At 43.6% G+C, this 24,035-nt stretch overlaps 1 protein-coding gene across 2 annotated transcripts in view; it reads right to left on the bottom strand.

The window, feature by feature from the left end:
• F13A1 (coagulation factor XIII A chain) overlaps window positions 1–3,722 on the bottom strand; it is a 165,090-nt gene extending 161,368 nt beyond the window's left edge. Inside the window, exons 1-2 of one of the 2 annotated variants that reach the window (XM_042937988.1) lie at window positions 3,620–3,722; window positions 1,514–1,661 (exon numbers count right to left, since the gene is read on the bottom strand). In XM_042937988.1, coding sequence (XP_042793922.1) covers window positions 1,514–1,643 — 130 coding nt within the window. In that variant the 5' untranslated portion in view covers window positions 1,644–1,661; window positions 3,620–3,722. Of the gene's footprint in view, window positions 1–1,513; window positions 1,662–3,273; window positions 3,416–3,619 lie in introns of those variants that run through there. The other variant, XM_042937989.1, reaches the window with a different exon arrangement.
• Window positions 3,723–24,035: the final 20,313 nt, after the last annotated feature.

Below are 24,035 nucleotides of genomic sequence, written 5' to 3'. Positions count from 1 at the left end.
CCCTCTTCTTTTAGCACCTTGGCCACCATTCCCCAGGGCCCAGAGTCTTCTCTGCCAGAGGGGAATTTTTCTAGAAAACTGAATACACCAAGGTAATCTGCTTGATAATTTTACATGCTCATGCTTTCCAATTTTATTTACATTCAAAAGATGGAAGGAAGGAAGGAAGGAAGGAAGGAAGGAAGGAAGAAAGGAAGGAAGAAAGCATCCTATCTTAGATTGGTCCGTGAAGGAGTGGACATTAATTACTTGCTTTGGCCTCAGTTTCCTCACCTGTAACATGGGAATTTAGATGATTGAATCTTCCTCACCTATAACATGAGGATTAGCAAGTCCTTTTTAACTCTGTTCTGTGGCTCTACTGATGAAGTTGTAGAGAATGTGGCACCCAGCTGGGAGAGATAGCTCAGAACTACAAGTTCACAAGTTTGTCTGGACCCTTCTATTAAACTGAAGATGGCCTTCTGTGAGTTCTCTCCTCCAAATTTGGATGGTACCTTAATGGATGGTACTAGATCTCTCTCTGTTTTCACAATTGAATATCAACCGGCTAGATGTGATAGTAACACAATCAAATCTGTCCACAATGTCGAGAAGTTCTGATTTGCTGGACTTGTTAGTGATCGGCATTGTTCTTTTTCTTTGCTTTCAACTGCTGACCTCTTTCTGATGAGGCAAATTAGCCACACACCCCAAGGTGATGGTGGGCACCTACCCAAGCAAGTGGGTGTTCACACCCAATGAAACTTAGCACAGAGCCCCCTCAGGAGCAAAAATGGGCTTGGTGCATGTGTGCTACTGACAAAAAGTGCTCCCTGCTAGATGCCATTCAGGGACATGAGTCTGAATGTCCCTGCCATGGCCCAAGGGAATGGCACCTGTGTCACCAAGCCACTGCTGGCACCTGGGTCCCATCACAGCTGACAGGGCTGAGCGGAGGTCAGCTTCTGGCTGCTACTCCCAGAGCAGGTCCCTGGGGATCAGTGGAGGCAAGAGCAGGGGAAGCAGCTTGCCTCACCTGCTCAGCAGGCTGCTCTGGAGACAAATAGAGGGTTTCCATCTCCATTACTGTCAGAGTCTGGCATCTTTCTCCAGCTCTGAAATTCACAGTGATGGAGAGAGGAGGGAGGAGGGAGAAGGAAGGAGGCAAAAGCCAGACAATCAAAACAGCCACAATATTTTGGAAGTGGAAACTTCCAGCTAGAGAGTATTTTTAAAACAGAACGGTAGCCCTGGAAGAGGCACCCGCTAAGTCAGCGCCCTTGTTTTATAGAGGAAATAGCCAAGAGGTAGAAAGACAAAGTGACTTCCCTGGGATCACAAAGCTATTAAGTGGCAGAACTGGGACAAGAATCTGAGTCTTTGGTCCTTTGACCACTCCAAAGAAGGCCTGGGAGTCTTTTCTTTAATACCAGACACTGGCAGGGGCACCTCTTTTGTGGGAGCTTAGTGGAGACAAAGGGTGCTGACCCAGCCAGCACCTGCAGGGAGAAGCAGGTGGCTGTGCCTGTACCTTGCAGGTTGAAGCCCCGGGGGGTCAGCCCCTGCAGCTCCACAGTGGGGAGGTCATCCTCTGCCGCATTGGAGGCGTTTCGGGGCAGGGCTCGCCTGCCTCCAAGTGCAGGTGCGGAGGTCTCCGACATTCTTAGCTTCACAAGCTCCTTGGGAGGAGGGATGGGGGGTGGGGGGGAAGGGAGACACAGAAAAGGAATGTGAGGTGAATTACATTGGAGACAAGGATTCAAAAATAGAGAAACAGACATATCTGTGTGAGATAGCACTGGAGCAACACATTTTGAGTTTCTCATAAATAAAACTTGCGAAGTGGCAGTAAGGATTAGTCTAATGACGGAGTATAGCTCCCCAAGGATCTTGGGGAGATTTCTTGTTTGTCAAAACATATGGAAAGCAGAAGAAAAGGGGGTTATTTGAAGAAATGAAAAATGTAAACGATTTTAGAAAGCAGGTTTTTTTTTAATCCCCTCATTACCTCTAAAGGCTATATCTTTGTGAGAAATGTTTACTGTCATATGCCTGTATGTATGTCCATTTCATACAGGCTTAGGAAGCCTAAGTTACTTTTAAGAACAACCTCATCCAGCCGTGTTTAGATAAGCAGCATCCTCTAAAGCATGTTTGCAGTGTAATTCAACCTATGTTTAATGAGGGCCTACTATGTGTCAGGCTGTGATGTGGGCACTTGGGATACATCGGAGAACGAAACCGAGGATTGTTGACCTAGAGTCTAGTGAGGGTTAGGGTGGAGCCCACACTTTCCAGAAGTAAACACAAAGGGGTATAAGAAGGTGGCCATTACTTTGGAGCCAGGACCACACAGAGGAGAAGGCAGATGGAGTCTGTGTGTGTGTGGGTGGGGGTGGGTGGGGGTGGGTGGGGGGTACACTGGCAATTTTAAATAAGGCTATAAATAGCCTTTCTCTAAATGTACACTTGGTCAGTGGTGCTAACAGTGCCTTAGCTCCAAGCCTACTTCCCTTTCCTCCGGAGTTTGTGCAGGCAAGGAGCCAGCTCAAATACCACACACCTCACTGTCACTCCCCAGTCTGTACTTGTTGACCGACTGACCAAATAAAGGGAGCCCTTGTTTCTGACCCAAATGAAGCTTTCACCTTGATCACCTGGATCACCCAGTCATGACTCTTGGCTATTTGGCTTTTTTTTTTTTTTTCAAAACCAAGCACACCCTCCAAAGATGAAGAGCCTCCACTATAGAGGCAAACCAGAGTAGACTGTTCTAGAAGCAAAGGCAACACAGCTGGAGACAAGATAATCACTTACTAGGGTATTTGGTCTGGGACGGAGATAGCAATGTTTCCAAGTATAAAGTCTGAATAGGTTTCCATAAATACCTACAGACATATTTACACAAAGTCTCCAGTGAATTCAGGGGACAAGGAGAAAGGGTTAATGATGGAGGGAACGCAGGGGAAAAAGCAGTCCTCTGCAAGGGAATAACAAGGGTGGGCTTAGGATCACTAGGGGAGAGAGGGTTTGGGGGTAGCACAGAGCAGAGCCCAGCGGGGCACTGGCCTGTTGGGAGAGAGAACCCAGAAAGCAGAGAGCTGGGGATCCCCAGGTGCTTGGCCAGTAAGAGGATCTTGTGCAGGCCTGGCTGGGTGGGCAGAAGCACTCCCTTCTCACAGGTGAGAGGGGGGTAGGGGGCTAGGCAGGCGCTCAAGTTCAGCTCTCGAATTGGGGAGGGGAACAGAGGATGCACAGGGACAGAAAGCCTAGCCAAGTAGGTGTTCTTACCTAGCTCTATCTCCCTATCTCTCTCCATCCTTCTGTCTCACCCCTCCAGAGTCCTCCCTTGGGGGAGCACTCCCAAGTCCCTCATTCCCAGCTAGTGGCCTTCTTGCAAGCAGTGCCTTCAGGGCTACTTGGAAGAGAACCTGAGGAGCCCCCTCTGATGGAAGTGGCGCTGGGTAGGCCCGGAGATAAGGACTAGGAACAGAACTGGACAAGGAGGCTGCCCCTCCCCCGCCCCCTACACCCGGAGCAGCCCTCTGAAGGATTTCCGGAAACCCCAGGCAGGGGGCAGACCGAGCGGGGGCCCCTTGGCTCCTGGTTGCAGGCTTGCAGCTGCCGGGCTGCTTACCTGCGGTCCCCTCCCGAGGTGGCCTAGCCTCAGGCTGGCGCTGTGCTGCTCAGGGACACTTCCTCAAAAGGACGCAGTTAAAAGGACAAGAAAGTTGGCTCTTAAATAACCTCCTAACAGCCCCCACCCTCTTCCCCCGTCCCACAGGGTTTTCTCCTCCCCCTTCTTGACAGCTGGAGCAAACCAAGCAGCTTCTAGGACTTCCTATTTACTTCTGCCACCCTGCTGTGTTATTCCGGAGTGAGCCCCTCCTCCAACCCACAACCCCCCTGACTCCCAAGTGTCCAGCCCTGCTTCTCCTCGCCATCCCCACCTCCGGTTCTGCAGCCCCTCTCTAGTGCCAAGCTGACCCTGCCTCTGCCATTTGGTCAGAGAGGCTGGAAATGTCTTTCTGCACAGGGCAATGTCTCTGCCCTCCGGAATTCTGAGGGCCACTGGTGCGGCTCGGATGAAGGGTGCCTCTGCCCTCTTGCAGACAGGTCACAGACAAACGTGACCATGCATGAAGCATCCCCTTCTTGTGTAAATAAGGCTGAGGAGCCTGGTCTAAGTGCTGGAAACATCCATGGGGACTTCAGCTACCACCTTACTGCAAGACTTCCCACAGGAGGGGACGAGTAAATAACTTAGAGTGTCAAAAAAATTAGAAAATAACATCTTTTTTTCCCCCCTGAAAACCATTCTGGTTTATCTTCAAATAACAGGAGAAATAGAAAATTTGTCTTCTATGTATATATTTTTTTCTGAGTCTTTGTATCTCTAAATAGTCCTATTTTCAAACAACCTATTTTTAACCTTCTTTACTGTCTTCAAATTTCTGACCTTGCCCCTTGATCTAATTTCATAGAGAGCACGGTAAAAAAAAAATGCCATTGGTTAGGGATTCTCTACATTTTCTGCTACTGATCTATGAACTTGCCTGCAAACTTACCCATCTTTTCCCTTTCTTCCTCTCATTCAAGTGGGGAAGGTTCCTACCTAATCCCTTGTTCATGGCAAAGTGCCCTGGGCCTTGCTGTTTTGCCTGTGGTCCATGCCACCTTCTTCTCCAGGGCCTTGCTGTGTATCTGTTCTCTCTCTTCTGTCTTCAAGCTCTCACTGTCCTGCAGCTGCTTCCCAACAGCATTTACACAACTTCAAGGCAAGTCTCTTCAATACTTTTTACAACTCTCCCTCAGCCCAGCACCCCCCTGTCACCAGCTATTGTTCCTCTCTCTCATCACCATTGCAAGCTTCTGGCATCTGCCCCCATCATTCTACTGAAACCAGCCCAAGCTCACCAATGGCCCGCACCAAATCCAAAGGACAGGATTCAGTTATTTACTTGACCTTTGGAGACATTGAACTTGCCCACTCTTGCCTGAAAGGTCTTCCCCTCCCCCCTCCCACCTCTGAGACACTCTGGGGGGGGGGGTTCCTCCAGTGCTGCACACACCCCCTTGGATAAACTCTATGTCCCCCTTGCTCTCATTTCCCATCTGAGGGCTCTCATTGCCCTCATTTCCCATGTGTCTCAGGACACATCTGTGTCCTGACATGTCCCAAATCTACGTCTTTAGCCATGATCTTTTCTATAACCTCAGACTCCCCAGTTTAACTGCTTCCCAGCCATCTTCACTTGTCATGTCCCAGGGATAACTCATACTCATCATATCTAAAATGGCATGTATAATTTCCCCCTGGAAACTTGGTCCATGTCAGAAGTTCCCCGTCCCAGTGAATGCCACCACCCCGCCTTCCTTTGCCAAGCCAGACTTGTGGTGTTGTTCTTGACACTTCCTTCCCCCCACCCCATCCCTAAATCCAATCCCTCAACAAATACTCTCTATTCTTCCTCTTAAATGTCTGTTGAATCTACCCATTCTCTCCCACTCCCACTGTGGAGGCTCAGACCTCCACATCATCGTCTCTTGTCAAAATCACAAGAGCCACCTACTGCTTCTGATCCTGACTCCTCTAATCCATTCTCCACACTGCAGTGAGAAGCAGCTCAGTGGGGCTCAAATCTGAGATCAAATTCTTTGAATAAATTCTAAACCTCAGTTGACTGGCCTCTGTCATGTTGGCCCTGCTTTTCTCTCCATTCTTATCTCTTTACTCTCTCTTGCATGCTGCCGGGGACCCCCCCTCCACCTGAACCCTGCCCCCACCCCCTGTGCTATGCTCCAGCCCAGTGACTTTCACACTTGTACCACTGCTAGACTACATGAGGGTAGAGACCCCAACTGGAGTTCCCAGGGAGAGTCTGCTGACCATTCAATTACTCAAAAGTCCATCCTGGGGCACCTGTGTGGTTCAGTTGGTTCGGTGTCCGACTTCGGCTCAGGTCATGATCTCATGGTTTGTGGCTTTGAGTCCCGTGTTGGGCTCTGTGCTGACAACTCAGAACCTGGAGCCTGCTTCAGATTCTGTTTCCGTCTCTCTCTGCCCCTCCGTTGCTCACACTGTCTCTCTGTCTCTCTCTCTCAAACATAAATAAACATTAAAAAATGTCCATCCTTTCCATATTCTTTGTTGAGTGCTAGAGAAGGACCATCCTACTCTGATTAGTTGTCCTGGCAAAAATCAAGCCTGGTGTTCCGGATTCCTAGAGATATCCTTGCCTGTGTGGGTCTGGAGAAGAGCCTTCCAGATTCAGCTGCACAGCTGCCAGGTCCTGTGATTCCTGGTTGTGTTATGCATTCAGAACAGGCTTGTCAGCCTCACAACCACCACTTCAGTGCCACTTTTGGACTCACTAAGTATTGTGTGCACATGCAGACATATTGGTTAGTTTCCTAACTTCTCCAAATCACCAACCCAGAAGCATTAAAAACACAATGGCTGGGCACTTAGGTGGTTTAGTAGGTTAAGTGTCTGACTCTTGGTTTTGGCTCAGGTCATGATCTCACAGTTTCCTGAGTTCCAGTCCCACATTAGGCTCTGCTCTCATGTGGAACCTGCTTAGGATTCTCTCTCTCCTTCTCTCTCTGCCCCTCCCCTGCTCAGGCTCTCTCTGTTTCTCTTAAAATAAATAAACTTAAAAAAAATTTTAGGGGAGGCTGGGTGGCTCAGTTGGTTAAGCCTCCAAAGTCGGCTCAGGTCATGCTGTTCATGAGTTTGAGCCCCGCGTTGGGCTCTCTGCTGACAGGTCGAAGCCTGGAGCCTGCTTCCGATTCTGTGTGTCCCTCTCTCTCTGTCCCTCCCCCACTCGTGCTGTGTCTCTCATTCCTTCAAAAATAAATAAACATCAAAAAAAATTTTTCAATTAAAGAAAATGCAATAGCTTTCCTTGTACCTAAAAGATAGTGTCCATAAGAGAATGTCTGAAGGCACCAATTCCTAGCACATGGTTAAAGCCTAGCCATGTTACAGAGACTTTCCTCACAGTTCTGAGGCTTAGAAGTCAGAAGGAAGTTTTCTGGCCATACAATGAACCTTGAGCCATGCCAGAAAATGTGACTGCTATAGAAGCAGCAGGATGAATAGACTCTGAACTTTGTGGTGTCTTTGGTCTCTGAATGTTTCTTGCTTGGCATGGAGGTGACACAACATATGTATGTAAGGAATGTTTCCAGCTGGTAAAACAAGAACCAGGTTGGATATTTTTAAAAGGGGGAATATAGCACAGGGGATTGGTTACACAGGTGATGGAAGAGATTGGAAGCCAAAAAGGGGAAAGCAAGTCAACTCAGCAATTAGCGGCAGCAGGGAGGAGTGGTGTCATCACAGCACAAGGGCTGGGGTTATGTGGCCGGGACTGGAACAGCTTGAGATTTGATCATCACCAGAAACACTGCCTGTCTGAGGTCAGGAGAGAGAGAGAAGAATGACCCTTGCTCATCTCTTCCTTCTCTTTTCACTCTCCCTCCATTGTCTCGCATTTGTCCAATTTAGTGAAAATCAGCTGACAAAGGAGTCAGGGCAACACTGTCCACAAAGCTGGCACTACCACACCTGTGTCAAGAAGGGGTTCCCAAGACCAGCCCCAGGTTGAATGATTCACCAGGCTGTCATCCTCACAGCTGTGATTTATCACAGCAAAAAGATAAAAATCAAAATCCACAAAGGAAAAGGCTCATGGAGTGAAGTCCAAAGAAAGCCAGGAGCAAACCTCCAACAGTCCCCTCCCAGTGGAGTCAGACACATGCAAAGTTCCCAGCTATGAATGTGACAATGCCTGTGAAATGTTGTCCACCAGTAAGGCTCATGAAGGACCCAGTGTCCAGGGTTTTTATTGGAGGCTGGTCACACAGGCACTGTGCTGAGCACGTACCAGACTCCAGCCTTGCAGAAGGAATGCAGGTGCTCAGCATAAACCATCTGTACAAAGTGGACACAGCAGAGCCATGCTCATCACTTAGGGAACAGTGGGACTCCTGAAGTCCAAGTTCCCAGATGCCAGCCAAGGGCCAGCCATGCAAAGAAGTCTTTCTGAGGAGGGCAGTCTCAGGTCCGTTGGGTTGACTCCTTTCTCTGTACCCTCCCTGCTTCTCACCCCTCTGTCATCCCAGACAGAGGGGAGCAGGGACAAAGTGAAGAGTGGGTCTCAGGGCAAACAGTTCCAGTGAGGCCAGTATCTCACTCTCTCTTGCAGATGTTGCTCTTGGGGCCATAGCAGTGGCCTGAGCAATAGGAAACTCTAAGGAGAAGGTCCCAGACTGGGGTGATACAGGTCTGCCCCCCACTTTCCCTGACCTCACTGGCTCAGGATGGGACCTGAGGACATGTGCATTCTCTCAGAGTGCATGGCCCCAGACACATATTCTCACTTCTCTACAGCTGGAGGGGCCATGATCCCAGGGTACTGTTGATTGAAACAGAAACCCTTCATTGCCTACTCAAAGGGCAGGGCAAGGATGCCTAAACCCATCACTTAGGGATCCTGGCCCCTGCCAGAAATATGTAGGAGCTTTGGGAGCTGTAGGTAAACAGAAGATGCCTGGGAGGAAGGATTCCAAGTTCTCTGACTCTTTCTGAGTTTTCATTTCTATAGTATGGACACTCCCCTCTTCAGATAAACTACCATTTCTCTCCTTCTTGGCAATTCCCAAAAGCAGACGGTATTTGCTCAGGGGATGACTTTTCCAGCAAACTCTATTTGATTTACATGCACAACATCACGTCTCAAACAAACAAAAACCTCAGTCACGTCTGGACCCAGTGGGTTTTTCCAGTTGAAACAGGACCTGGAGTTTGTTGGTTATAGATGTAGTAGCACAGGGAGTGGATATAAATAACAACTGACCTCCTACAAAGATGCCATACCCTCCAACAGAAGTTGATCCAAGTCTATCTCTTGGGGAAGACTTTCTCCTCCAGTGACCTTGAGCCTTAGGAATTGGGGGGAACTTTCCACTCCAGAGGATGTGGGGTTGGGGAGAGGATGGGAGGGAGGCTGGGTGGAAAGTGTATAATCACGTTCCAGTCACCGGAGTGAGCAGTTGGTAGAGAGTGGCCTTCTGCATCCATTCATGTCTTGTAGAAGCCTCAGGGGAGTTTCACGAAGTCTGACAATGACATTTAAAACATCAAGAAGGAATTTATAAAGCACCTCTGCAATAGGGCTTGGATCCTGAGAGAGGATCGTTCCTCAAATGGCTCTCTTCCCTCCTCTTTTAGGAGAGATGTAAATCCACACCAGTGACAGTTCCAGATGGCAGATCCTTCTTGTTGCTCAAGCTTCCCTAGGCATGACCCCCCCACCTTGCCAGTGTTCTGCCATCTTCCTTAATCTACTTTCCCTGGAGCAGCACATTGCTGGGCTCAATCTCCTCATGGCAGGGTCCTCCAGGAAAACAAATGGAGGAAAGCAAGATTTGACTAATGCACTCATGAGCTCACAGTGAACATCTCTGTCTTTATTATTATTGTTATTTTTCTTTTTGGGAAAACACGAATAACAGAAAATTTACCACCACAACCATTTTTAAGTGTACAGTTCAACAGTGTTAAGTATACTCAGTGCTGTGCAACTAACCTTCAGAATTTCTTCATCTTGCAACAGTGACACTCTATACCCATTAAATAATTGTAGGTGTGTGTGTGTGTGTGTGTGTGTGTGTGTGTGTGTGTGTGTAAGGGTATTTGTGAGTGTGTGCCTGTCTGTGTAAGTGGGTATGAGTCTGAGTGTGTATGTAAGGGTGTTTGTGAGTGTGTGCACAGGGACAAGAGAGGACAGAAGAATTGCCCAGGGGCTGTCTCAGCTATGTGGACTCTTGGAGATGGGTTTAGCTTCAGTCAACACTCTCCCCTGGCTTCACAACACCTCCTGAGTTCTGGTTGGACTTAAGGAGACTCCAAGAGCTTTTTAAACTTTAAAAGACTTCATAAAATATGACAGAAGTTACCTAGAACTGGATCTCTTACAGATGAAGGCTTTCAAAGTTGAAGGGAGATCTTGTAAAATGTTGATTAATTAAAGACATCCAGACTTGGGAGAGGGGCCCTTACAAGGCTATCACCAGCCTTACCAACATGTCACACAGACACATGACAAGGCCTGCTTGGTTTTGTTGATTCCACTCCTTACTCTGTTGGTGCCAGATCCTACCGACCACAGAAGCAAAGCAAGAGACCCCACATCCTCCTATCCCACCGACCTCACTTTTCAGGAGGAAAAGCATTCAGTGATAACAAAGCATTATGAAAAAAATAGCAATTAAAATGGAAACATAGCAATGCATATAAACCAACTGACCAGCAGAAGTGAAACCCAACTGTAATTCCACAAATCTGTTACAAATGCATTGATTGAAAGAACAGTAGCAACTGAAAGCCACAAACAACCTCTGGATAATGGGAAGGCACTACAAATAATGCCTGCTCCATTAAAATTGCCAGAATGTGTGCATGTTCGTGTGCTGAAGTTCAGCAGGAACCTTGCAAGTGTCCCCAAGTGTAATATGGCAGCTGGAGTTAGAATCTAGGCTTTCTCCCGTGCACCCTGTGTGACCTTGGGCAAATTACTTCCTTACCTGTAGAGTTCCCTCACCTGTAGAGTGTGATCAGAATAGTGTCTACCTCACAGGTTATGAAGGTCAAAGAAGAGGATGCACATGAAACACTGCACTATTGGCAGGAAGCCAACACAACGTTACCAAAGATGGCAGGTGTGAGCTGAACAACCCTGTCCCAACCACGATGAATATTTTAACTTTTTATAATAATTGATACCATCTGTACCTTCTCATTATCAGGGAAGTGAATGTTTAACTTGCTAATAATTTCAGATATTTGAAAGGAGGTCCTATCATAACAATTTTCAGTCCAGAAGTTCTTTGGGAGTTTCAGGAGATTGGTAATTGGCAGGTTGCAACTGCATATGTAAGGATACATGTGGGTCTACTTCTAACTGAAGAGAATGAAAAACCTTCCAACACAAGGAAGCCATCAGGGGAGTGGGTCAGAGAAGGATTTAGGATAGAGCACGCCAAGCGAATGGACCAGTTTTTGTGAGGTCCTCAACTTTCTTTGGAAGCTGGCTTCCAAGTTGGTCAAAGGTCAGACCTGTCTGGGCATCGCATCAAACTCTTCTAACAAGGCCCGTGGTTGCCAGCCAGCAAGGGTGCCCCAGTCTATGGCAGGCACTATGCCCATGGCCCTTTTGTTCCCTGTTGTCACACAACACTGCCTTCTTGCTGATGAGGTAAAGCACTGGACCTAGGCAAGCAAGACTCTTCTGAAGGGGAGCAAAAGCAGAGACAAACACTGAAAGTTGGAAACCGGAAGAGGACCTTCAAGTGAGGGCAGGCCGGAAATGGAGAGAACGTGATGTTCTGCAGGTTCTTCCTAGCAGCAGAGCTTCTGGATAAGGATCTATGAATTTCCAAAGCAAGCCAAAGGCTATTGCATAATCATGTGTGGGTGCAAAGAAGAGGACAAGTTCTCTTTCCTTTGGTGCTCACTCAGCAATTTCTTTTTTTTTTTTTTTAGTTTATTTATTTATTTTGAGGGGGGGAGGGGCAGAGAGAGATGAAGAGAGAAAATCCCAAGCAGGCACTGCATTGACAATAAGGACCATCACTCAGCAATTTCTGAGTGAGGCTTGCAGTGAGGTGCAGAGTCTTTCCTGTGAATGTGTTTCTTGTTAGTGCATTTCTGCAATCGCAATGGTAGGGAGAAGTTGTTAAGGTGGCATCTGAAATATTAGCTGCACCATATGGACATATATCATGATCCACTGAAAATATTTCCCACAGCTTATTTTTAACTTAAATAAAAACAGTTTATATATATACACACTCATGCAGTTCAGCCACTATGTGGAGGGATCATATGGAAAGGCCACGTGGACAGAAAGAGGATCCCGGCTGTCCCAGTGTCCCGACTGAGTCCAACCTTCACCTCTTTGACAATTTACCACTGGTGTGAGCAGCCATCTTGAAAATGCATCCTCTGGCCCCAAGCAAGACATTCCAGCTGATGCCACATGGAGCAGACAACCTACTCTGCTGAGCCCCTCCCAAATCATAAACTTTTGAGCAATTAAATAAAATGACTGTTACTTTAAGCCACTAAGCTTTGGGATAGTTGTTACATAGCAATAGATAACTGAGACACATTAGTCACAAATATTTACCTAATACCTACCATTGGTAGAATGCACAATGAATAAGAAATGTCCCCTTTATGGCATACAGTCCAGAGTGGGAAAGTATATTAAAAGCTAGTCTTTTGGACTTTAGTCAACAAGTCTGTTTCAATGATTTCATAGACTTACAAATTTCATAGACTTTTTCTTTTTCACTCCCATGACAAGTATCTGTCATGTGGACTTAATCTACCATATAATATATATTCAAATACGTGTTGATTAGTTAATGAATTAAAGTCAGTAGATGATCTGATCGATGAAAGCAATATGGGTTGCTGACAAAAAATGGGAAGTGAGGGCTTTTAGTAAATTATGTATGAAAAGCCTTAAACAGTCAGCCCCTCATTTAAACCTGGGTGTCCAAATCTGAGAGCCACATAAAAGAAAGCATCAAATAACTACAAGTGTAAATAATAATTTGTGTTTCCTAAAATGCTTTACTCAAACATAGGAGTCCTTATTTAAGTGCTATGTGCCCAATCCCTTCCCCCACAGATAATAACCAACTACCCATTTACATTCTAATTCATGATGTTTCTCTTTCCCCCCCACTTTTTTGGCCACTTATCCCATGGCTTTCATGTCCATCAAATCAAACTTGTTTTAATCATGGAGCCAGTACAAAGGGAAGCACAGGAGGCTCCTGGGAACCTGTAATGCACACCTGGGTGACAACTGCCCATCCCGAATCTGAGAACAAATAGAGGGGGTCCCAGATAGGTTCCGAGTTTGGAAATGTTGGCAGAGCCACTTGGTATCCATGAATGGTGGTAAATCTCCTCAATACCTTGAGCCACTTCTGCCAACCTCTCCCCTCCCTGCTTGCATTACTATCAACTGTATAAACTTGGAAACTTCAGGCAAGATCTCATTTTGAGAGGGAGCTAGTGCTACAGGAAAAGAAAAAATAAAGTATGTCACAGATGAACACAATCTAGCTAATTAAATCAACTTGAGACTAACATGGTCCGATGTTTTTCAAGTCTTTTGTCCTATGAGAATACTAATTTATATAGCTTTCCATAGTACTAAGTTCTTTATACACACACACACACACACACACATAATTTATTACCACACATTTTAATATATGTATATATAATACACACACATATATATAATTTATTAGTGCACATTTAAAATTTTCATATGAATATTATCTTTTTATTATGTAGGAGTTCTATGATATATTTACATATATTTGCATACATATAAAGCATATGTTTATATATACATAAAGCATATACTGTGTGTGTATATATATATATATTTATATATATGTATAATAGATATCATAGGGTTGAACATCTTACAGAAAGATATAGAAATTAGAAATTATTTTGATTTTTAACATTTGCCTTCCAAATGTTTTAAACCAAAAAGGCAAAAGGGGGGTGCCTGGGTGGCTCATTTGGTTAAGCATCTGACTCTTGATTTTGGCTCAGGTCATAAACTCACAGTTCATGGGATGGAGCCCCAAGTGAGGCTGTGCCCTGACTGCTTGGTTTTCTCTCCCTCTCTCCCTGCCCAATCCTGCTCACAGGCACGAGTGTGTGCTCTCTCTTTCTCTGTCTGTCTGTCAAAAATAAAATAAACTTTAAAAAATAAAATAAAAAGGCAATAGATACTAAAAAGTACTTATTACTCTTTAAGTTGGGATTGATTAGAAAAAACACAGTTATAATTTATTGCTCAGTATTAATACCTTCTAGTTGTAATAACTTATATCATACAAAGCACTTCTATGACTGCTATTTAAGCCTCAAAACAGTCCTCTGCGGTATCTCTGAATACAAACAAGGAAACTGAGGCTTGAAGTGGCAAAAGGACTTGTTTGTAATCACATAGCTGGTAAGTTATACATCTGGGACTTGAACTAAAGTTTTGAGTTTTTTTTTTTTTAAGTAAAATTCAGTGTCTCAGCTAAAATATACTTTTGTCAAGCCATCATCACTTTCTTACTCAAAATTCCTCTTCAAACCTACATGTTCCAAGATTCCTGTAGGTTTGGACTCATGCTACTCTCAGAAGACAATTGATTGCTTCTATCCAAATCCTCTGAGTGGTGATGTCAGCAAGTAGGCACTTGCTCAGGGCTTTTTAAGTAGAGTAAGTAGGAGACAATGAAATGAGGTGGCTAGCCTATACCTAGTGGACCCCATCTCCGTGGGTGGAGTGCCCTTGGACAGAGCATGGACTGGCTTGGGTCCCCTCAACCCTGACCACAAAGCCCAGCATTCCTTGACTGAAACCCTGTGGCTCTTGAGTAACCTATCCTGCAGGAATGCGGGAGCGGGATGCTCACCTGAAGGAAGGACTCCACTAGGAAGACCGGTGAAGACCGAACCAAATCAAGTCTGCGTCAAGGTGGACCCCAGCACTGACCTTTAACCAACCTTATCCCTCACTATACTAAAAACCACACCCAAGGGTGGAGATTAACATGAGACATGAGATGCAGAGAAGCATGACCTGTAAGTGCACAAGCACCAGGAAATCTCCACCTGGACATCCTCAAATGTCTCTTCTTTCCTGTCCCTTTAAAACCTCTCCCAGCCTTTGTTCTGAGAACCAGCCCAAAGGACTCTTTCTTCTGTGCTATCTCCCTTGTGCTTGAGCATAAGCCCTAGTGAAGCCTTGCCTGGAACTCCCATTTGGCCTCTAGTCAATTTCTATTGCTTAGAGAGCCCAAGGACCCGAGCTGGTCACACCTCTACCCAACCCTTGTCAGTCAAGAGACTGCAATAAAGTATAGTTTTTATCGGACATCTGTATGGGCCAGGGATTCTGCTGGTGGCTGTAGGGAATTCAGCAGCAAGCTTGAGAGATTGGCCTTTCCCTCAGGGCTTACTAGTCAGCCCCTATGCTCATCAATGAAGGAAAAGAGCAACATTTATCATCCATCCTGGACACTTCAACCCTGATATTCCCACCCTTGAGAGCTCTTTCGCATGGCTCAGTCTTATGGCATTTTGTTCATTGGATTGTGTACCACCTTGGTTCCCCAGAGAAGGTTAGAACCACCAAGTACTTCAGCCATTACCATCCTCGCTCCAGCCTTCACTTCTTCTCTAATATAAAAATGCCTTTCACCACAGGCAGGAAATATGACAGAAGAACTTTCCAGTCTAACAAATGATAACGGAAAATGCTTTTGTTTCTGGGACTTGGCGATCAAAGTGCATTGCACGTGTTCGTCAGCTGTAGTTCAGATGGTTTCTATTTTACTCTGCATTAATTTTTTATGAAATCTCTCTAGGACCCAGGAGACCAGTAATTGGCTTTTAGTTCTTTATTCTGCGTGTCGTGTCTAATTGCTGAGATGGTTCCATGATAAGGCTCACATTTTAAGGTGGCTTTAATGTATTTACCAGCCTTCCCATCTGCAGGCAAGCTCACATCTCTGTGTGGAATGTTAATCACGTTTTTCCTTTGGCGGAGAGAAGGAGGAATTATTGGGCTATTTATAGATTTTCTTTTTATTATCATTTTTCACATCAGTGGCATAGCATACAGAGCATTGCCAACAACAAACCTCAGACTCTATTTTCTAATTTCAGTTTGATTTTTAAGAAGAGTATGAAATCTGTGCAGTAAAAGCAAGGCCTATTTCAAAGGAATAGACAATCTCTTGGTAGAAAACACACTCATGTGGTTAGTGATGTATGATGTGAGGCCAGTTGGGCCCGAGGGGGCATCTTCACTCCCCTTAAGAGCAGCAGCCTGATTTTGTATTAAATTGTCTCTGGATCCTTTAGTGCATCCAGCTAGTGGCTCTCACAGCCTGTCCCTGGACCTTCTTTGTGGCCCCCATTAGCAAAGGACCTCAGGGCCCTTTTAGAAAACACAGTCCTGTAAAAATGAGAAGAGAGGCCTGGAGAGTTGCTGGTTACCAAGGGTCTACATGCAAGGCCCGAACTCCAATATCTTTTTCTAACTTCAGATGTTCTCTTTCTACCAAACTGCAAATGCTTTTCAGAAAATAAGAAGATGGGGTGCCTGGGTGGCTCAAACAGTTAAGTGTTCGACTTTGGCTCAGGTCATGATCTCGTGGTTCATGGGTTCAAGCCCCAGGTTGGGCTCTGGACTGACAGCTCAGAGCCTGGAGCCTGCTTCGGATTCTGTGTCTCCCTCTCTCTCTGCCCCTTCCCTGCTCATGTTCTGTCTCTCTCTCTCTCTGAAAAATAAAATAAGCATTTAAAAAAATAAGAAGAAAAAAAGTGGTCATCTGGCCCTACTTCCCTAAAGGGAAGTTACCAGAGATGTACAGGATCTGCCTACTGCAGCTGATTTTCTTCCAACAGTGATTGTAGCTACACACCCTGGTGGAATGCATGCAAGACTCCCCTGAAACTTAATCCCTTATCCTTGACTTCCCCAATCGTTTTCAACTTTTTATAAAGCCTAGATTTTGCATTAACATTTCATTTTTGGCAGTTTTGCCCTGATGGCACTTTTCCCAGTTTCCTGACTGCTCCCCATGGCGAGGGTATCTTGGATTTGTGTTGGAGATATCCCCTGTCTTGTGTGCTAGCAGCTCGAAGCTACCTAGACTTCATTCACTGGAGTGTCTGGCTTTTGATCCGGGTCCTAGTTAGAAACCGCACTCTCCATGGTCATTAGCCTCCTTTCTTCTGCAAATCTTCCCATCTACTAGACAGCCTCTGCACCACTGTTAAGTCTGAATTTGCTAGTATTTAACTCACTCATCACAGACCATAAAAACCTGCTCCTTGAAGTCTCTCAAGTGTGTGAAAGCTGAATGTGTGGGGAGGAGCTGCCTTTTAATGTCTGTTTTACCCTGTGTTCTCAGGGCAAAGAAGTATTGTTCAGCTGCATTTGTTCAGTCCTTGAAGGCAGAAGGCAGTGCTTCCATTAGAAGCTTTGGTTCATTCAAAGGGAAGCAATCAATTCAATTCTGCAAGCATTCATTGAACACTTCCTATGACCTAAGAACAGTGCCATAAGGCACTGTAGGGCAGTGCTTCTCAAATGCTGGTGTGCGCAAGGAGAATCACCTGGAGAGCTTCTGATCACATAGGTCTCCTATTCATTCTGGGGTAGGCTCCCATTCATTTGCATTTCTAAAAAGTGCCAAGGGATGCTGATGTGGTCTGTGGACCCTCCTTTGAATAGCATTGCTGTGATAGACTCCTCAATGAATTTGCAGGGTTTTGTGGGAAGACATTCAAACATATTCACATTAGATAATAAGACAACCCATAATTCAGAATCAAATTATCCAAGTTCTCAAATGCACATTAGAGAGAAACAATGCCAAGTGCCTTCAGAAGGTGATGAGAACAATGTGGACCAAAGGCATCAGACCGGTCAGTTGCCAGTAGCCTGAGGAAGGAGTTTGGAGGTGGCAGTTTTGAACAAAGGGCATAACATGGATGAGTGGAGAAGAGGGGAAGGCTGTCTGGGACAGGAAAGTAAAGATGATATTTAATGGTAATAAAAGTGATTATTTAATGGGGAGCTTGCACGGACAGTTGATGAGATTAGTTTCTCAAGGTACGCAGTGTTAAAAAGACCACAAATCCCAAATGGCATCACTTAGGTTAAGGGCCCAAGTCTGTAAACCAAGACTTAATACGTAACCCAACTGCAGTTTCAACACACTCCCCCAACCCAAATTGGAACCTTTAACCAGTAAATATGGGAATTTTCTGGTCAGCATAGGAAATTTACTGATAGACCTTTTCCTTTCCCTTAGGAGGGTGGCTTTGCCTACAACAATGGATTCTTTGTTAATAATTTCTTTTTTTCCACTCCCTCTCTACTTGTAAAAACCTTTCCTTTCCTGTAGCCCTTTGGTGCTCCCCTCTACTTGCTGGATGGGATGGTGCCAGACTCATGAATCGATTAATAGGGGCAAATAGATCTTTGAAATTCACTTGGTTGATTTTTTGTTATTTAACAGCTTTGGTGGCAGCAACAGCCGCTGAGCTGTCAACACAGAGCCCAACGTGTGGCTTGAAACCATGAACCGTGAGATCATGACCTGAGCCAAAGTAGGACACTTAACCAACTGAGCCACCCAGGAACCCTAGGAGTGAGCATTTTAAAACTCAAAATGATAGAAACTAACTCAAATGTTTTTCAAGTTCATGTGATCTGGGAAAATATTTAGCTGTTGGTTTAATTTGAATAGACCCATCTTTAGAATTATCAGCATTGAAGTTCAAACTTCTGTTCCACCTGGGTTTACTAAAGTCAAATAAGTTGATATGATCTCTGTTATAAAATGTTTTTTGTTTTAATAGCGTGGGAGAATAACTGACTTTGATGTCTCATAAAGTTTTTATTTAGTTAGTTAGTTTTTATTTAAATTTTATTTAGTTAACATACAGTGCAATATTGGTTTTATTGGGTCATTTAAGCATAACTGTTAAGAACAAGTAAAATAAATAGGTGTGTATAAAATTAAAATGTTTAGGTAAATTTTAAACAGTCTTCCAAATTTATTTGGTAACTTAAAAACTTACAGTTTTGCTGAGTTAGGTTAAATGATAAATTAAATTAAATCTATTAAATATCAAGATCATTTCCAAATAAGATAAAATACTGAAACATTAATTACCGAACATGGATTTATCTACTTTTCTCTTTCTTATTATGGAGTAAGTGAAGATAAATTTGCATCTGTTAACAAACACATTTTGTGCTTTATTAAAAGATTATACTTTATAGTTTCTAGAACTTTTGAAATGTATTCATAAATTTGTCATTTGAAAGAATGTTGGTGTAATAGACAGTTCATAACTGCTTACTTATTACTTTTTAGTAGAAATTAAGCTTTCTAATAGTTAAGAATTCTAGTAAATATAATTAAGACTATTGGAAATAATAAGGGAAACAACTCTGTATGCAAGGAATGTAAGATGTGTGTTTTGGTAAGAAATAGTGTGAGAAATGGAAATACATTCTTTGAAGGAAAGAGTAATTTTGTCCTAAAGTGGGGCTGGTTATTTAAAGAGGGAGAAGTCAGGACAAAATCTGAAGGAAGAAAGAAAGAAAGAAAGAAAGAAAGAAAGAAAGAAAGAAGAAAGAAAGAGAAAGAAGGAGGAAGAAGGAAGGAAGGAAGGAGGGAGGGAGGGAGGAAGAGAGGGAAACAGAGAGGGAGAAAGAAAGAGGGAGGGAGAAACAAAGAAAAAGAGAGAAAGAAAGTTGTAGAAGATTTGCTCAAAGGGATCTTTGGAAAGGAACTTTATGCCTGATCAGGACTGACTAAGATTGAAATGAGTAAGTTTTAATATCAAAAGTAAGCTAGTACAAAATTAGAATTTGATGTTTTCTCTATTAGAAAGACAAAGGGGGGGGGTTGCCCTGGTGGCTCAGTCTGTTGAGCTTACTTTGGCTCAGGTCATGATCTCACAACTTGTGAGTTCAAGCCCCTTCTTGGGCTCTGTGCTGATTGCTTAGAGCTTGGAGCCCATTTCAGAATCTGTGTCCCCCTCTATCTCTGTCCCTCCCTCGCTCATGATCTGTCTCTCTCTCTCAAAAATAAATAAACATTAAAAAAAAAAAGAGAAAGACAAACGTTTCCATTTTTTTTTCTTTTTTTGGATGGGTGGATTTTGGGTCTGGTTAAGTTTTTTTGACGTGGAATATTCCAAAGGATTTGTTAATTAAACTAGTTAGGCTTATTTGATATGTTAAATTACATGGAAAGCATTTTGAAATAAAAAATCAATACTATGTTTTCTTTATGTTGTATAATAAGAATATGGCACATGTGGATAAAGTCTATTCTGCTTCTACAAAAAAATGGCCCCTCCTTGCCAGACTTTTGCCATCCTATGTCCTTGTAACATGGCAACAGTCTGCTCCTGAATCAGAGAAATTAAGATGGGTAAATAATGATTGTAAATCTAATGAATAGTCCAGGCTATGGGAAGCCCAGGATGGCTACTTGGTTCTTCACAGCTCCCTGGAAAATCCTATTTAAAAATTTTTACCTTCCTTCACCTACCATGGTACATTTAAGATGACTCAGATTATAATTAACATTGGTGAGGAGACTTTCATAAAATTGCAAAAACAGTGTACCATCAATGTCTAACCTGTCAGGTCCATAATCCCTGAAAACTCTTTTTTTTTTTTGTCCCCAGAGGCTTCAGACTTCCTCCTTTTGGGCCCTTTGAACTCTTGCAGCTGGATTTCATTCAACTGCCAGTTAGCATAGGTTATCAATATATTTTTGTTACTGTTTATATGTTTTTTTCATGGGTTAAAGCCTTTTCCTGCCACAGTAATCATGCCCTCACAAAAGAAAAAAAAACTGTTAGAAAATATATTTCCTACTTGGAATATACCTTCTATAACCTTTGGTGAATAGAGCACCCACTCAATCACACCAGCCTTAACAAAAACCTTGCAGACACCTTGGAATTCTATCAACATATAAACTTCTGCTGATTCCTTGTTGTCTGGTGCTAATCTAACCAGCTACTGTAAGTTTCTACTGTCTTATGCTCAAGCATGTCATCAACAGGTTAAAGAAGACTCCCCAGATCTCCAGTTCAAAGGATCCTGGTACTCACAGTGTAAAGCCTGACTGAGTATTCTGGAAATGTCATCAGAGGAAGACAACCCTCGAGGCCAGATGAAAAGGACATTACCAAGTACTCTTGATGTCTAACACTGCTGCAAAACTAGAAGACATTGAGCCTTGGGTACATATCACACAGCTAAAGAAATTTGGTCCTGTATTGACACTGGAAACCTCTGAATCAAATTGACGAGAAGAGAAGCAGCTGATGTTAGAGTAGACTACTTCCACCCAAGGTAACAAATTAAGACTTCGTACTTTAAACATGAAAACTTTCCCCTTTTCCTTTCCTTTACTCTGGCATTGGCCTGGAAAGATAATACCTTAATTTGTGTTTCCCAGGCTATAGCCAAGGAGGGTAACCTCTAGAATTTAGAGCAATCTTTTATTTCATGCTAGGAGAAAATCTAAGTGTGCCTCTAACTTTTCATAAGAAACTAAGACATCTCATGAGTCAACTCCCCTAAGTTTACATCACTGAGTTACAAATAATCTACCAGGAGGTTTCATGATTTAGGATTCACTCCTTTTGGTATGTCCCTAGTTCCCTGGTTAGGAATAAATGAGGCTTTGATCAAGAGCTTCTCCTTAATTCTTGAAATTATTGCACAACCTGCTGCTAAAGCAATAGCTGCCCAACAAAGATCCTTAGTCACTCTGGCCAAAATAGTTCTTGATAATAAGAAAGCCCTTGATTATTTTTCAGTTGAGCAAAGAGGTGTCTGCTCTGGCCAAACCACCTGCTATACCTGGATTAACACTTCTGGGGAAGTTAAAACTCAATTACAGAAGATCACCAAGCAAGCCACTTGGCTTAAAAGGGTGACTCCTTCAGTAGAGTCTTTCTTTGACTTAAGTGATTTGATTGGTTTGGGTGTTGGGGACCATGGCTTCAAAGTGCATGCCAAACATTGGGAATTATCCTATTTATAGCAATCACAATAATCTCCCTGGTGCATTATAGTCTCTCAAAAGCTTTAAATGCATTTTGCAGCCACTAACCATCGAGTAAATGATCTTCCTTATACAGAACATCAAAGAAAAAGAAAAGACCAAGTCAAACCATGTGAACCTGGAGTTGTAACCTGTGATTATCACAGAAATTAAGCATGACCTGTGACGAGTACACAAAGGAGCATCAAGAGCTGCAAAACCACTGAGTGTAGCTGAGTGTAGCTCTAATGCCTTAAATGTTGATCACGTCTCTCAGTTAAGCTGAGACTGATCCAAGGGCGGGGGGCGTGGTGGGGATTTTTAAAAAGAAATTCACAAACCCAAAATGGCATCACATAGGTTAAGGGCCCAAGTCAGTAAACTAAGAATTGCTACCTGAGTTAACTGCAGTTACAACCCCCCAGAAATGGAACTAAAGACCAGTCAACATAGGAAATTCCTGGTCAGTACAGGAAATTTACTGATAGATCCCTTCCATTTCCCCTAAGAGGATGACCTTGCCTAAAACAGTGGATTCTTTGCTAATAATTTCCTTTTTTCCACTCCCTCTCTGCCTTTAACAACACTTTCTTTTCTGTAGACCTTTGGAACTCCCCTTTACTTGCTAGGTAGGATGCTGTCTGATTCATACACTGATTAATAAGGTCAATTAGATCTTTAAAATTAAGTTGGTTGAATTTTTGTTATTTAACAATAGTTCTGTGAAAATAAACAAAGATTAACAAATAAGAACAAGAAAATGTCACTTATACCGATGTTGCTATACTGAGGGAGTCAGCCAAGGAGAGACTCAAAGGCAAGCAGAGGAGGGGGATAGCTTTCTAGTGGAATAAAGGGAAGCTAGCAGGTGTGCCCTGATTGGAGGCTGTTGGCTTAGGGAAGCTGTAGACAGGCTAACAACATAAGGCATTGTGTGTGATTTGTTAGGGATACATAGTTGATTCGCTTTTGTTAGTCCTAAGTTGGGGGTAGGGACAAAAATGAGAGAAGCTGTCATTAATTAGGTCCTGACCATTTGGGGCTGATTGTTAAAGTCGTTGTTTCGTATTCTGGGATGTTACTCAAGATGGCAATCAGGTTTCCTGCCAGTCCGACTTACAGAAGGCTGTCTTTCTGGATTGGCTGGAGGCAGTCCTCATTCTATTGTGCTTGGCAAGTATTTGATTTTTTACAAATTGAAGGTATGTGGCAATCCTGCATTGAAGAAATCTTTGGGCACTATTCTTCCAATGGCGTTTGTTCACCTTATGACTCTAGGTCATGTTTTGGTAATTCTCACAATATTTCAAACTCTTTCACTATGACTATATTTGTTATGATGATCTGTGAACAGTGATCTTTGATGTTGCTGTTGTGATTATTTGAAGGCACCACGAACCGCACCCCATATAAGACATTTAATCTATGAATGTGTGTTCGGACTGCTCCACCAACTGCTGTTCTCATCGTGCCTCCCTATTTCCTGAGACATAACAATATTGAAATTAGGACAATTAATAACCGTACAGTGGCCCCTGAGTGTTCAAGTATAAGGAAAAGTCACATCTCTCACTTGAAGGCAAAAGCTGGAAATAATGAAACTTAATGAGGGACGCCTGTCTCAAATGCCGAGACAGGAAAAAGTTTAGGCTTCTTGCGTGAAACAGTTAGCCAAGTTGTGAATGCAAAGGTAAGGTTTTGAAGGAAATTAGAAGGGCTACTCCAATGAATACATGAATAATAAGAAAGTAAAACAGTCCTATTGCTGATATAGAGAAAATTTTAGGGGTCTGGATAGAAGATCAAACCAGCCACAACATCATTATCCAGAGCCTAATCCAGAGCAAGGCCCTGACTCTCTTCAATTTTGTGAAGGCTGAGAGAGGTTAGAAAGCTGCAGAAGAAAAGTTTGAAGCTAGCAGAGGTTGGTTCATGAGGTTTAAGGAAGGAAGCCATCTTCATAACATCAAAGTGCAAGGCAAAGCAGCAGGTGCTGATGTAGAAGCTGCAGCAAATTATCCAGAAGATGTAACTAAGGTCATTAATGAAGGTGACTGCACAAAACAACAGATTTTCAGTGTAGACAAGACAGCCTTCTATTGGAAAAAGATTCCATCTAAGACTTACATAGCTGGAGAGAATTCAACACCTGCCTTCAAAGCTTCAAAGGACCAGCTGACTCTCCTGTTAGGGGCTAATGCAGCTGGTGACTTTAAGTTGAAGCAGTGGCCATTGATCATTCCAGAAATTCTAGGCCTTTAAGAATTATACTAAATCTACTCTGTGGGTGCTCTATAAATGAAAACAACAAAACCTAGATGATAACACATCTATTTACATCATGGTTTACT

Source organism: Panthera leo, chromosome B2, assembly GCF_018350215.1.
Source record: "Panthera leo isolate Ple1 chromosome B2, P.leo_Ple1_pat1.1, whole genome shotgun sequence".
In the NCBI taxonomy this organism is placed as follows: Eukaryota; Metazoa; Chordata; class Mammalia; order Carnivora; family Felidae; genus Panthera; species Panthera leo.
The sequence above is the reverse complement of the archived record's forward strand: the minus strand, read 5'-3'. Positions and strand labels throughout refer to the sequence as shown.